Source organism: Rhincodon typus, chromosome 23, assembly GCF_021869965.1.
Source record: "Rhincodon typus isolate 14 chromosome 23, sRhiTyp1.1, whole genome shotgun sequence".
Classification (NCBI taxonomy): domain Eukaryota; kingdom Metazoa; phylum Chordata; class Chondrichthyes; order Orectolobiformes; family Rhincodontidae; genus Rhincodon; species Rhincodon typus.
The window spans coordinates 17363660-17377689 of record NC_063354.1 but is presented as its reverse complement, the minus strand read 5'-3'; the positions used below and the strand labels follow the sequence as shown (position 1 = coordinate 17377689).

Here is a 14030-nt window from a genome sequence, read left to right as displayed (position 1 = left end):
TGTCGCGTGATAACACAATAATTGAATAGCTCACAACTGGAATAAGTAGAATGATACAACATTGCTGCATTTCCCTGTTTAGTGCCCACCTCAGACACCAAAAAATTTAGGTGATATCCAGTCCAATCAAAGTACACTTTAATAGCACGGTAAGTTTTGATTACTGGAGGACAACTTCTCTAGCACAAAAAAAAACTTAAAAATATGTAATTTCATTCCTTTGGATTTTAATGTAAATTTTAAAAAGTTAAACATCTTGAAAAAAGCTTGCCTTTTACTCTCTCAATACAGCATACTTGATTTGGCATTGAAGTCTTTTAAAAAAAAAAGTCTGTAAAGCACTTTTTCTGACCACGAGATGTCTCAAAGTGCTTTACAGCCAACGAAGTTCTTCTAAAACATAGCCACTGTTGTAATGTAGGAAATGTGGCGTGCAACATACACACAGCAACATCCCACAAACAACAATGTAATTTTCTTTTTGTCCAATGTCAATCAGAAAGAAATATTGGCCGAGTCACTGGGAATAACTCCTTATCTCTTCTTTGAATAAGGCCGTAGGAACTTTTACATCCACTTGAGAATCCAAAAGGAGCATTGGTTTGGTGTCCAAACGAAGAGATGGTAATCCTCACAGTATAGTAATACCACAGTACTGCAGTTAAAAGTCAACCTAGATTTTTGTGCTCAAGGCCTAGAGTTGGATTTGTATCTGGAACCTTGTAACTTAAGGGGAGAGTGCTACACACTGAGCTACAGCTGATATTCTAACTAAAATTTCTTAGTTCAGAATCAGCACTCATTTACAATCCTTCAGTTATTGGTTAAGAAATTACATGCTTGGGTTCCCTGAATGCACAAGCCCAAAATACTTTGTGGCAGGCACAGACCTTTTTGGCTCCATTATTTACAGCAAGTTCCAATGCAAAACCCAGTGGAAATCTATGACCAAGTGACTGGCACAGTTGCTTCTCCACAAAGAAAATTCTGGCCCACTGATGTCTTAGCATCTATAGTCAACAGACAAGAAATATAGAGTTGTGATCAGAAATAGATCTGTTGCCAATTTCCTTTGTGTTTCAGTGCGGCATCTCACCTCCATTTCATCTGAAGGTTCCACCCTAATCCATTCACCACTAACTGAAACATGAACATTAACCGAGACCGTTACTTGAATATCATTGTCTCACACCCTAACACCATTCTACTTTGCCTCAGAGCCATCGAATGCTGATCATCAGTCCAGTTTCCCAGTGCAACATTGTATTCATTGTCATTATAAAATCATTCCTCACAGCGCTGCATTGTTACTCCAATATATATTATCCATTGTACAGCAGCCGAATGCATCACACTTTTCTGTACATCTGTGATCAGTGTCAGTATTAACAGCTTTCATTAGATGTTGGTTATGTTTTCTTAATCTGAATTATCATTTACAGTATTGTGCCAACATATAAACAAGCAAACTGTATTCACCAACTCTTTACCCTGAGGATGCAATAGGAGTTCAAAGCACAATAAACTTTATATTCTTATTCTTTTTTGAAAATATATTCTCATACCCTTCAGTTTCTTCTGTTAGAAGATGAATACTAACTTCTATACCCATGAACTTAGATTACCAAAGTGACTGCACATCGATAAGGTTTCATTGGCTGTAAAGCATTAGGAAGTACTGAGATGGTGAAATGTGCTATATATAGCTGCAACTCTTCATTTCACTTTGTGTTGTATTGTACCAATTCCACCACTTGCTCATAATTGTTCTTCATTAAAGGCCTACTCACCCAAGCAATGAAATAAACTTTAATGCTGAATCTCCTGCCAAAAGTGGAATCAGAGGCAGAGGTAGATACCCAACATCAAATGATCTTGGGATCATACTCACTCTCAGTTTCATGATTTGGCTATATGCTGACCCTGAACAATCCAAGCACCATGTGGATAGCTGCATTCAATCCTAGCCCTCTATTATTTAATAAGAGAGTGAGATAAATTGAATAGCATGCATCACAAATGAAGTGCTGTGTTCTGCATAATATATGCAAATAGACTAGAAAATCACAAATAACCACATCTGCACACAACAAAACTGACTATAATTTGCACAAATCAAGACATTGTGAACTATCTGTTTTTACTGGCATTGAATATACTGCAAATGCAACTATATTTAAGACTTGTGCAACAATTAGCAGTACGCTATATAAACCAAAAGAGTGGTGCTGAGACATGCAAAAAATCCAAGACATTACACACTGTTAGATCTCAAAACAGTATTTATTACCTCAGAGATGGCAGTCCAGAAACAGAAGAGAGATAAGAAAACAAGAAGCTGAGATTTCATGTTGCTTTCAGTTGTTTTCTGCAAAAGATCCATTTACTGTGACTATGTGGTGAAGAACTGAATTATAGCCTAGATAATTACAGGTATTTAGTCCTTTTTTCTGGGCAGCCCAGCAATGTTTGTAAATGAGATCCTTACATACTGCTCCCGCACTAAACCCACGCCCACAAAATCCTGGTGGAATTCATTAGTGAAAACTTCCCCTTTTAACTCCTCGACTACCAACTTGCATTGTTCAATATAGCATAGTATCTACATGGTTGCCTTTTTAAAAACAAGTTTACTTTTACTTGTACATATAAAACTTAGACAAAAATTAGAATTTCTAAAATCAACACATACTTGTCTAAATTGAGTTTTAGTATCTTTAAAATATAATTTGAAACTTACAGTTTTTGGAATTATTTAAACAGAGAATTTTTGTGGATCTCTCAACGGCACAGTGCATGAAGTCATCACCCAATTATTACTGAGTGATCCAAACCAGTATTCTGCAGCCACTGCAATTCCATAACTGATCTTGGCATCTCTTGGTTGAGAGTGAGGAGTTCCCATTCTTAATTGCTACCTCATCGTAATCCAAGGATCTCCATTTGCTCCAACTCAGGTAGGGTCAGTGAGGGATGTCAGGGGTGAACCTAATTGGGAAAGCATGCCAGAACATCCACACCCTTTCTCCTGACGAGGGGCAAGTTGCTTACTAGTATCTATGTTGTGACATAAAAATGATTGCCAAAGGACTTGGAATTGTACTCCAGTCAACATCTTCAGAAAAGGTATTGAAAAGGACCAAAGAATTCTGAAGGCAAGGCAACACCATTTTCTGGGAAGCCTGACAAGACTTGATATCGTACTATCTATGCAATTTTTTCCAATAAAATTCATACTAACAAAATAATTAATTTAATCACAGACATTAAGGTAACTAAAATAAAACCTACTGTTGATGTTTATTATTTTTCCCCACTTCTGGCATTAGATGTAGTTCAGAAGAATGGGTACTTAAATTTATGCTGTAACAGCAAAAGTAAACTGAATAAAGGTAAGGGACTAAGTACAAAGTGAAATGAAGTGGGCACAAAATTGCTCCCATTAGTAAAATAGTTAGTAACCCATGGATGTGAATTTAAGGTAATTGGGAAAAAGAATCCAAGAGGAGATGAAGAGAATTTTGTTTGTTTACCCAATGGGTTATGATGATCCAGAACGCACAGCATGAAAATGTTGTGTAAACACATTCAATAGTAACTTTGAACAGGTAATCTGATATACCTCTGCAAATGTTTCTTTTGAAGTATGGGGAAACAGTCAGTCAGTGTGCTGTAGATGTATCCACAATGCTACTGGGGAGGGAATGCCAGGATTTTGACCCAACAACACTGAAGAATCAGCAATATATTTCCAAGGCAGGATGGTAAGTGACTTGGACGGGAACTTGTAAGTGGTGATATTCCCACGTATCTTCTGCCCTTGCCCTTCTCAATGGAAGTGGTTGTGGGTTTGGAAAGAGCTATCTAAGGATTTTTGGTGAATTTCTGCAGTGCACCTCGAAGATGGTACATACTGCAGCTACTGATTGTTGGTGGTAGATTGACTGAAAGTTTGTGAATGTGGTACCAAATCAAGCAGGCTGCCTTGTCCTGGATGATGTCAAACTTCGAGTATTGTTTGAACTACAGCCATTAAGCAAGTGGAAAGTATTCCCTCACGTGTCTGATTTGTGCCTTGTAGATGGTGGACATGTTTTGGGGAGTCAAGAGGTGATTTACTTGCTGCAGGATTCCTAGCCTCTGACCTGCCTTTGTAGCCACCATATTTGTGTGTTTGGTCCAGGTCAGTTCTCATCAATGGCAACCCCCAGTTATTAGTTCATTCAAATGTTGAGATTGGTTTAGGATATGTCTGTATGATAGCATCAAAAATCCAGAAGCAACTGCTGTACCCAAAGAGTGGTGACAATGTGGAACAAGCTGTCACAGGGGCTGAGATGAAGTAAGTAGTGTAGATACAGGAGGTCCCACTATTTGAAGGACAAATGTTTCAGAAGAATCTGACGAATAGTAAAATAACAAGAAAAAGGGTTTATTTCCCATAAGACTCAACAACTTAAGTCCAGACAAATTCTGTAAGTCTTCTTTGTTACAACAATCAAGAAGTTTTACACTAGTATTTGTTCACTTCATATACAGTACACAAATCAAGCAGCTTTTAAACTATTTCATTTTAATTCTTCCTTTAGAAAAGTGACTGATTTGGTTTTGGTTCTTCATTTCAGACTTTTTTGTTCCTGTCTTTTTTGTCTGAAGGCCTAAGGATCCAAGTTTTCCAAGCAGGTTCAGGAGTTGTCTATCCTTTAAAGAAAATGTCCAGCGTTGGTTTTTCTTTCATGCAGCTTAGCAGCGTAAATCTCTGAATAGCATAACACACTGTCATTTACAAGCCATGGCACTTTGTCTGAGCAGTCTGGCAAATGATTAAAGACACCTAAGAATGTTCAAGACCTTATCAACATGCCTGAAAACACCTTGCAGGCAGCTTATTGTCAGGCTCTTTTTATGTTCTAGCAGTGAGATGTCATTGTCAAAATTTTCTTCTGAATGCTTGCATTTCCACCAGGTCCTCATTAGAAGGTCCTCAGCAGGACTCATAACTGTGATTTCATCCTCTCCGGCTTCCTCAAAACCCACATGACATGCCAATTTCACCAACTTGTTACAAATGGTGGTTGGTTTGAATCCAGCAAATTTGTTCACTGCTCCTGGGAAAGACTTCTTCTACACACCGACCACAATTTTTTTCCCCATGCAGCAATGATGTTAACTAGATTGATGATTTTCAATTGTTTCCATAACTCTTGGAAATATGGCATCCCTTGACTAATAGGACAACTGTAGATTTAAAGTCATTTTTGCCAATTCAGTCTTGATGGATCGAAGGGCCTCATCTGTATTATATGATTCAAAGATTTATTTTCTAGGAGAGTCTGGAAATTCTTAGAAATTGTAGACTTTAAATGCTGCAAATGATGCCCTGGTCCATCAGCCATTCGAGGAGGTGGAAGCACAACATTGCCATTTGGACAGAGGTTCATATTCCAAATCATGATTGCTGTTATTATTTAAAATAAGCAAAATCTTAAATCTCTAATTTTCCTTGGCTCAATAATTTTCCCATCTCATGCAGAAAGTAGTCCATGAATCAGACACAGAAAATCTGTCTCATTATCCACACTTTAATGCATGGAATTCCAGGTAACAGGGAGATAAGATATGACAAATTTTCATTGCACATGGGTTCTCATTCTGTTAAATGAGCAAAGCGTTCAGTTTCTTGTTGCCTTTGCATTGCCGCCTAGCAAATCAGCGAGGCAGTCTTTCAAAGCCTCAAAGTCAGGGCCACTTCGCTCATTGACAAAGACGCAAGTTCTAGGCAGCATTCATTTCCAATGCAGATCCATCTCAATTGCATTGAAGATTTGGCAAAGGTTGTAGCCACTGTCCTCTGCATCATCTACCACAAACATCTCTAAGAATTTTTCGGCGACACTGGTGTCAGCATTCATAGCTTCCCCTTGCATATACACATTCTTAAAGCTGTACCTTGCCTGGAAACAATAAAACCAGCTGTGGCATATATTAAAAGATTCTTGTTTCTCATTGGGGTTTATAGTAGAGCGCTAACTTGTCATTTTAACATTTGCATAAAGGCTGATAGCCTTCCGCTGGACAAGGGCAAGGCTGATTTTGGCATGTTTTTCTCTTGATGACCTACATTCCATTATCTCTATCGTTTTGCTGCCGTGTTATCTTTTGCATTGAATGCCATGTAGCATGTCTTCTCGCTGATCTTGTCACTCTTTTCTCGGGTGGAACAAATGATTGACAGCCTACTTGTCATCGGCAGAAGCTGTATAAATTAATGCCTCAAGCACTTTCTGAGGAAGGGTCACCGGACCCGAAACGTTAACTCTGTTTTCTCTTTCACAGATGCTGCCAGACCTGCTGAGTTTTTCCAGCAACTTTGTTTTTGTTCTAAGTAACATGGTCCTTTTAAAAAGGCCAAAATACTGGCTGAAGCGTCAGAGCAAAGGGGTTCCATACAAGGACGGCCAAACTTAGCAAAAGTTTCAAGGAAATGACTTTCTCAGACATGAATATGAGAGAGTTCTGCTGTGCTATTTAAAGACTTGTTTTATCTAATTATGCAGTATTTTGAATCTTCAAGTTAGGGATACAACAGAAGCCTTAAAACTGCAGAATAAAGCACATTTGAAGATGTAACAATAACCCTATTCAGGTAAAATGCACAGCAATTTAAACAATATTGGCTATTTTATTTTAAATAGTCATTTGGTTCTACAGAACTTCAGTGTTACTGAAAAAAAGACATTTTTGTCAAAGCTTTTTCATCTTGCACTCATCAGGACAACACACAAGAAATACCAAGATGAAACCGATACTTACACTGTAAGAGAGGAGAGTGCCAATTGGTTGGCAAGTGAACTCTGATTAGTAAGGCTTTGCCATGGAGAATGCGTTAGTTAACGGCAACTGACTGCCAACGTTTGTTTAAATTTTAAACTAGGCAGGTTGGTTCTGATCTCACAGGGCAATGCCTTGACCAACAAACCAGACAACAGAGTTCACCTAGTTTGTGCTGTTGAAATAGGTGCAGGTATGTGTGTACATGATCGTTCCATCTGCAAAGAAAGTGCTTTAGGCATTAATTTATACAGCTTCTGCCGATGACAGCCTACTTGTCAACCCATCACCACTCCCTCGCATATACTGTAAATATTACTTTCCATTAACTTTAGCATTTTTTGTGAATTGATCCAATGAATGCAAGACAAAAACCTTCAACTGTGCATTCTTCAGCAATTGTCATATTTTATTTCTGTTCACCCAACATATTCTTCTGCAACACATCTCCAGATCCCCAGCCCTTGGTTTATGTTCATCCTTGATCATTTCTCTTATGTTTCCTGGTTATTTTGGACAAGCTAATGATATTTTCCACAAATTCCAATTTACATGATTAAAGTTCTACTTAGCCATTTTGTACTGCATGTTAGAACTCTATCTATTTTGGAGGTGACGCTTCAGCAAAACTGAAATCTAACCTTTGGGATTATTTTTTCAATAAAATCGAGAAACTAGAAGTCAAAAGATCATACATGCTAATAGGTTTACATTTGATACATTTCTGAATATCTAACCAGAAAGCAATGCCATATGACAAGTCCTCTGCCTTCAAGCCAAATATATTATTGTACTCTAACAAGATGTCATTTGTGGTCATCGTGATGGGTAACAGAAAATTTCTCAAATGCAGTTTAGACTCTAATCAGTAAATTAACAATAATCCTCTCTCATCACCATGAATCTGGAGGGAACAAGCTGTAAAAGATACAGATCATTGTTTGTAAGAGTCACCATGCTCAGTAGTTGATTAGCCCTCATGTACAGTCTATATCAAAACAACCTACCATTTAGAAAGTGGAGTTTACAGGGAGATCTTGTGAGATGCCATTGAAAATCTAATATCAGGTATATGAATGGGAGAGGAAATATTGAATGGTGGTGAAAGCAAGGAATACCTGTTTAATTTAATATTGATTATTACTATCAACACTGAAATACTTAAAATTATCAATTATGTAAATTTTGATGGATGAACAGACTTAATACTCATAACTATAGAATGATTATTTTACATAAAGTATTGGAGGACTACAGGAAAACTAAGAAAAGCATTTTTGGGTACTTTCCTGGGAGTTTCCCTTAAACACAATTGGTAAAGCTTGCCAGCAGCAACACAGTGTATTTGATCAGTTGCTACGCTGTCATCCTTGAGTCACTTGAATTGGAAATGGGCCCTTTCCATAAGGATAAATGATTAATTTGACATATTACGCACATACAGCACGTCAGTCCAGCTAATTATTGACCTAACAATCTACTTAAGGGATGGTTTCTCAGGCTCTATGAGCCTGTTCTGCCACCCTTCTGTAAGTAGAGTGACCAGTACTGCACACTGTACTCCAGTCATGGTCTGACCAAAGCCATGTTAACCTTCTGTGCTTCATGCACAAGGACACCCAGATCTCTCTGCATTTCAGAGTTCTACAATGATTCACCATTTAGGAGGTTTTCTTTATCGCTGCTGAAAAAAAAAAATGGATAATTTCACATTTCCACATTTGCTCCATTTGGTAGTTCTTCATCCACTCAAAATATATCCCTTTGTAAGCTCCTTATACCCTCTTCACAACTCACTATCCTACCTATTTTTGTATCATCAGTAAATTTATCTACCATATCTTCAATCCCTTCATCTAAATCAAATATATAAATTGTGAAGAGTTGATTCCCCAGCACTGAACCTTTCACCATTCATGAAATTGTGTCAGGCTGAAAAAGACCTACTTATTTCTACTGTGCTTTCTGTTAGCTAGCACATCTTCTCTCCATTATCAATGTTATCCCCTACACTGAGCTTTTATTGTCCACACTAACCTTTAATGTAGCAGCTTATCAAATGCCTTTGGGGAATTTAAATACATTTACTGGTTTCCCTTTAGCTGCAGCCCGATGCTTCTTCAAAGCCCTCTAATAAATTAGTTAACTAAGATTTCCCTTTGACATGACCATGTTGGTTGTAGCTGATTCAAGGCACTTGGATAAGTTCAAGGCAATAATGTCTTTAATAAAAGCTTTCATTTTCTGACAGATATTAAGCTAACTGGTCTGTAGTTCCTGCTTTCTGCCTCCCTCCCTTTTTGAATAAATGAGTTACATCAGCAATTCTCCAAACCAAAAGAACATTCCATAAATCTTTTTGGGAAGTTAAAACCATCAACTATTTTACTGGCTGCTACTCTTAAAACCCTAGGATGAAATCCATCAGTACCCAGAGACTTGGCAACTCGTAGTTCCAACAAATTATTCTGCACCACTTCCTTGGTAATTGTAATTTGAGTTACTTTCTGTCTTTCAAATCCCAATTTCTAGCTACTTCCGGAATCCTATTTCTATTCTCTCTGGTGAAGACCAATGCAAAATATCTGTTCATCAGCCATCTATCCTGCATTACTAATTCCTCAGACTCATTTCTGTAGGACAAACACTTACTTTGTTAACTCGTTCATTTTTAAAAATATCTGAAGAAACTTTTCCTATCTTTTTATACTAATTGGTCAAAAACCTGATGATAGAATAGGCTTCAGCCAATTAATAATACTCTGGACAACTAAGTGTATCTCAGCTCTTGACCTGAAATTTGGTTTGACCTTCCTGCCTTCAAATCCTCTTTCCAATACTAGCCAACGAATTTATAGACCTTGTGTTGCTATTCACTTCCACCTTCCCTCTCCCTACCACAAAGAACTCTTCCCAGTGGGCAACAGTGACCGCAGGCCACTTTTCCTATTACTGACATTAAAGATTTATTTGGGCAACACCCACTCAGCTCCTGGCATAATTGATAAAAGAGCTCAATTCTAGAAATTAAGTGTGTCTGCCTTTAACGTCAAGGCAGCATTTGTCAGAATATGGTTTCAAGGAGCTCAGCACAATCACAATCAATTGAAGTCTCTTCACGAGTCATATCTATCAATATTTGTGGTTGCTGGAGTCAACCATCTCAGTATCAGCACATTACTGTAGAAATTTCTCAAGTGTCTCCGGCCCAATCATCTTCAGCTGCTTCATTGTAAGAAGTCAGAAGTGGGACGTTAACTGGTGATTGAAGGTGGTTTAGTAACATTTTCAACTTCTCCAATACTGAAATATTCCATTCAAACAGAGAAAACCTTGGACAACTTCTTTCAGCCTTGGTCTGATGAGCGGCAAGTAACATTTGTGCAATACGTGCCAGGCAATGGCCATTCATGCCCCACTGAACATTCAATGGATTTGGTGTTAAGTAGAGCCATTATCAACATCCTGGGTAGGCTATTGGCTAGAAATAGAACTGAATCAGCCATATAAATACGGTGGTTACATTAGGAGGTCCAGCGGCTAGAGGTTCTGCAGCAACTCACCTCCTTACCAGCCTGTCCACCATCTACAAGACAAGCCAAGAATGTAATAAAATAGGTGGTGTCATCCTGGTGAAGCCACCAAACCGTGTGACGATACATCTCAGCCTCCACCGGCAGCCCACCATTCTTCAGCCAATTCGATTCACTGCACATGATATCAAGAAATGGTTGGAGGCACTACAAAGGCTATGGGCCTTGACAACATTCCAGCAATAGTACTAAGACTTGTGCTCCAGAACTTGCCACGCACCTAGCCAAGCTCTTCCGGTACAATTACAACACTGGCATCTGCCAAACAATGTGGAAAATTACACCAGTGTGTCCTGTTCACAAAAAAGCAGGACTAATCCAATGCAGCCAATTACTGACCCATCAGTCTAATTTTGATTATCAGTATGAAAGGTATCAAGATTGCTATCAAGCAGCACCTGATCAGCAATAACCTGCTCAAGGATGTCCAATTGGGTTTCTGCTGGGGCCATTCAACTCTACCTCAGTACAACCTTGGTTCAAAATGGACAATAAGAGTTGAATTTCAGAGGGGAGTGTGTGACAGCCCTGACATCAAGGTAGTATTTGAAAGAGTGTGGCATCAAGGAGCCATAAGACTGAAATCAATAGTAATTGGGGACAAACTCTCCTCTGGTTGGGATCATACCTGGCACATAGAAAGATGGTTGTGGTTGTTGGAGGTCAGTCATCTCAGCTCCAGGACATCTCTGCAGGAGCTCCTTAGGTACCGTCCTAGGCACAACCATCTTCAGCTGCTTCAATGGCCTTCCCTCTGTCAAAAGACCAGAAGTAGGGATGTTCACCGATGACTGCACAATGTTCAGCACCATTCGCAACTCCTCAGATACTGAAGCAGTCCTTGTTCAAATGCAGCAAGATCTGACAATATCCAGACTTGGTTTGACCAGTGGCATTTAATACTTCCACCATACAAATAGCCAGCAATGACCATCTCCATAAGAGACAGTCTAACCACTGGCCCTTGACTTTCAATGGTGTTACCATTGCTGAATCGCCCATTAACATCCTCCTGGGGGGTACCACTGACCAGAAACATAGCCTCTATTCACATGGTGAGTCTAAAGAACAGGTCAGACACTAAGAATACTGTGTAGAATGACTCATTTCCTGACTCCCTAAAGCCTGTCCATCATCTACAAGGCTTAAAGTTTGGAAATGGAATACTCTCCACTTGCCTTGACTGGGACAGCTCCAACAACCCTTGAGAAGATTGACATGATCCAAGGAAAGGCAGCCCGTTTGATTGGCACTACATCCACAAGCATCCATTCCTTCCACCACCAATGCTCAGTTGCAGCTGTATCAACAAGATGCACTGCAGAAATTCAAAAATTCTTAAACAGCACTTCAAAACTTCCAATTGGAAGGGCAATGGCAGCAGACACACCACCTCTTACTAGCTCCCCTTCAAGACTCTCACCATCTTGTCTCAGAAACATATCACAGTTCTTTCACTGTCATGGTCAAAATCCTGAAATTCCCTCCCCAAAGGGCATTCATTATGGAGCTATCAAAGCACAGGGACCACAGTGGTTCGAGGCAGCAGCTCACGATCATCACCTTCTCAAGGGCAACTAGGAACAGGTAATAAATGCTGGCCAGCCAGCAACACCCACATCCCACAAGTGAATGAAGAAAATACTCTCCATTTGCTTGAATAAGTGCAGCTCCAGCAACATGCCAGATTAAAGACTCACTTGATTGGCACCCCATTAGGCACACATTCCCTGCACACCAACATAACATGTAACGTATATAAAAAGCACTGCAGCAATATGCAATGGTGCCATACACAGCCCCTACTAAACCAATGATCTCTGCCACCAAGACAAAAGTAGAACCTCTCTCAATTTGTATATTTCACCCCCACTAATCCCACGTGTTTCAGAACTTCAATTGCCATTTCTGCACTATTTTGGATCAAAATCTGGACATTTATTTTCTAGCAAACATATAAAACATATCCACATCAAATGTTTCAGCAGTTCAAGGCAGTGGCTCACCATCACCTTCAAAGCAAAGTACAGATGGCCATGACAGCACTGCTCTCATCCCATTAAAGATTAGAAATAAATCTTGCTGTTTTACACACTGTTAAATAAAGCAGCATATGATTATGGTACATATTTAAATGGGGTGCAGGAAAAGTTGGTCATAAATACAACTCTTTGCAGGGTTAAGGTAGGACAAGCTGACAAGGTTGTGTAAACTGAAACTTTAGCTTTATAAATAGATGCATACAATATAAAAGAAAGGACATTATGGTAAACCTGTATAAATGTTTTTATTTCAGATTTCCAGCAAAATATAATTAGATTCAGCTCAAGTTGCTAAGCGGTAAACAAATGTAAAATCAAACGTAAAATTGTTGCCTAACCTGCACAAAGGTTTTAAAAATTACCATTAGTGGCTCTGACAGACATCTCATCAATATCTCAACATATCATCTATGTTCTAATGGTATCATGCCCAGATAAATCAAAGCCACTTGAATGTTCCAAATAGAGTGGGATTACAACCGGAAATAATTCGAAATAGAAACCAAATTATTTTGTCAATGCCTGGTCTAAAATTAGACAATTTTTACGAAATCCCTTGAATTAAAATTGCAGTGAACAGAAGAACAATGATCTTGGTTGCAGCAAAAAAAGCTTTGCAGTATGGAAGAAATAGGGCTCCAGAATTGTTCAATGAGTTGATTTACAATTATATAGTGTTAATATTTCACTAATTTTCATTATTGATGTGCGCTAAGGAAAATTTAAGTGGAAATAAATGGAGACAAAATTAGAACAATAAAAAACTCATCTTGGTGGATATAGACAGATCAGTTGAAATACATTGAAGAAAATTGAACAGTTAGAATGCATACAATCTAGCCAACCTAGGAGAAACGTGAATCATATTGGCATGTGTACATTGTACCACATACATTGGTATCACAAATTTGGAAATGTGATTTGCCCCTGTGCAGCCAGTAATGATCACCAAATCACCAGCTCCCCCTAAAAAAAAAAAAAATCATTAACTCCTCCCATTAACTTCAACCTGCATCACATCCAAAGAAACCCTGGCGTGTACTTGTGAAGTAGAGCCAAGCATCACTCTTGACTTCCTAACTTTTCTGGCATTAACTGATCTGTATTGTGGCCATGAAGGATCAACTATGTGCAGCAGCAACAGAAACCGATTAAAGGGGGCATTGTTCCATATCAGATTGAGAAAATACATGAGAAATGCTAGGAATGTTTTAACCTGGCTGTTAATACACACACTTGAAATTAAGAAACAGTGTAAGTACAGAAATAAAAAAAGCACAAGTTCATACAAAGTCGAATTGGCCACCAGGAAAAAGCAGCAACACTGTCAAGGAGGGGAACATTATATGTTAAATTTTGAAAGGTAGAATCGGACCCCCACCTGATCCAATATATCAACTTCTCGCAAAGCTCAAAGTCCAATCCCTGAGACCGACATGCTATTATGACAACCACCATTTACATTTTATTTGAACAAAATAAATCTTGATATATTTACAAGTAACAAGATCTATGATTTGTGTATCTGCTTCATTAGTTCAAAAATCAATAAATGGGAAAACAG

General features: G+C 38.6%; 1 protein-coding gene across 3 annotated transcripts in view; it reads right to left on the bottom strand.

Annotated features, from left to right (window-relative positions):
* Window positions 1–2491, bottom strand: part of LOC109936774 (platelet-derived growth factor subunit A-like) — a 78754-nt gene extending 76263 nt beyond the window's left edge. For all 3 annotated transcript variants that reach the window (XM_048610928.1, XM_048610931.1, XM_048610929.1), the window contains exon 1: window positions 2291–2491. In XM_048610928.1, coding sequence (XP_048466885.1) covers window positions 2291–2383 — 93 coding nt within the window. In that variant the 5' untranslated portion in view covers window positions 2384–2491. The remainder of the gene's footprint in view (window positions 1–2290) is intronic.
* Window positions 2492–14030: the final 11539 nt, after the last annotated feature.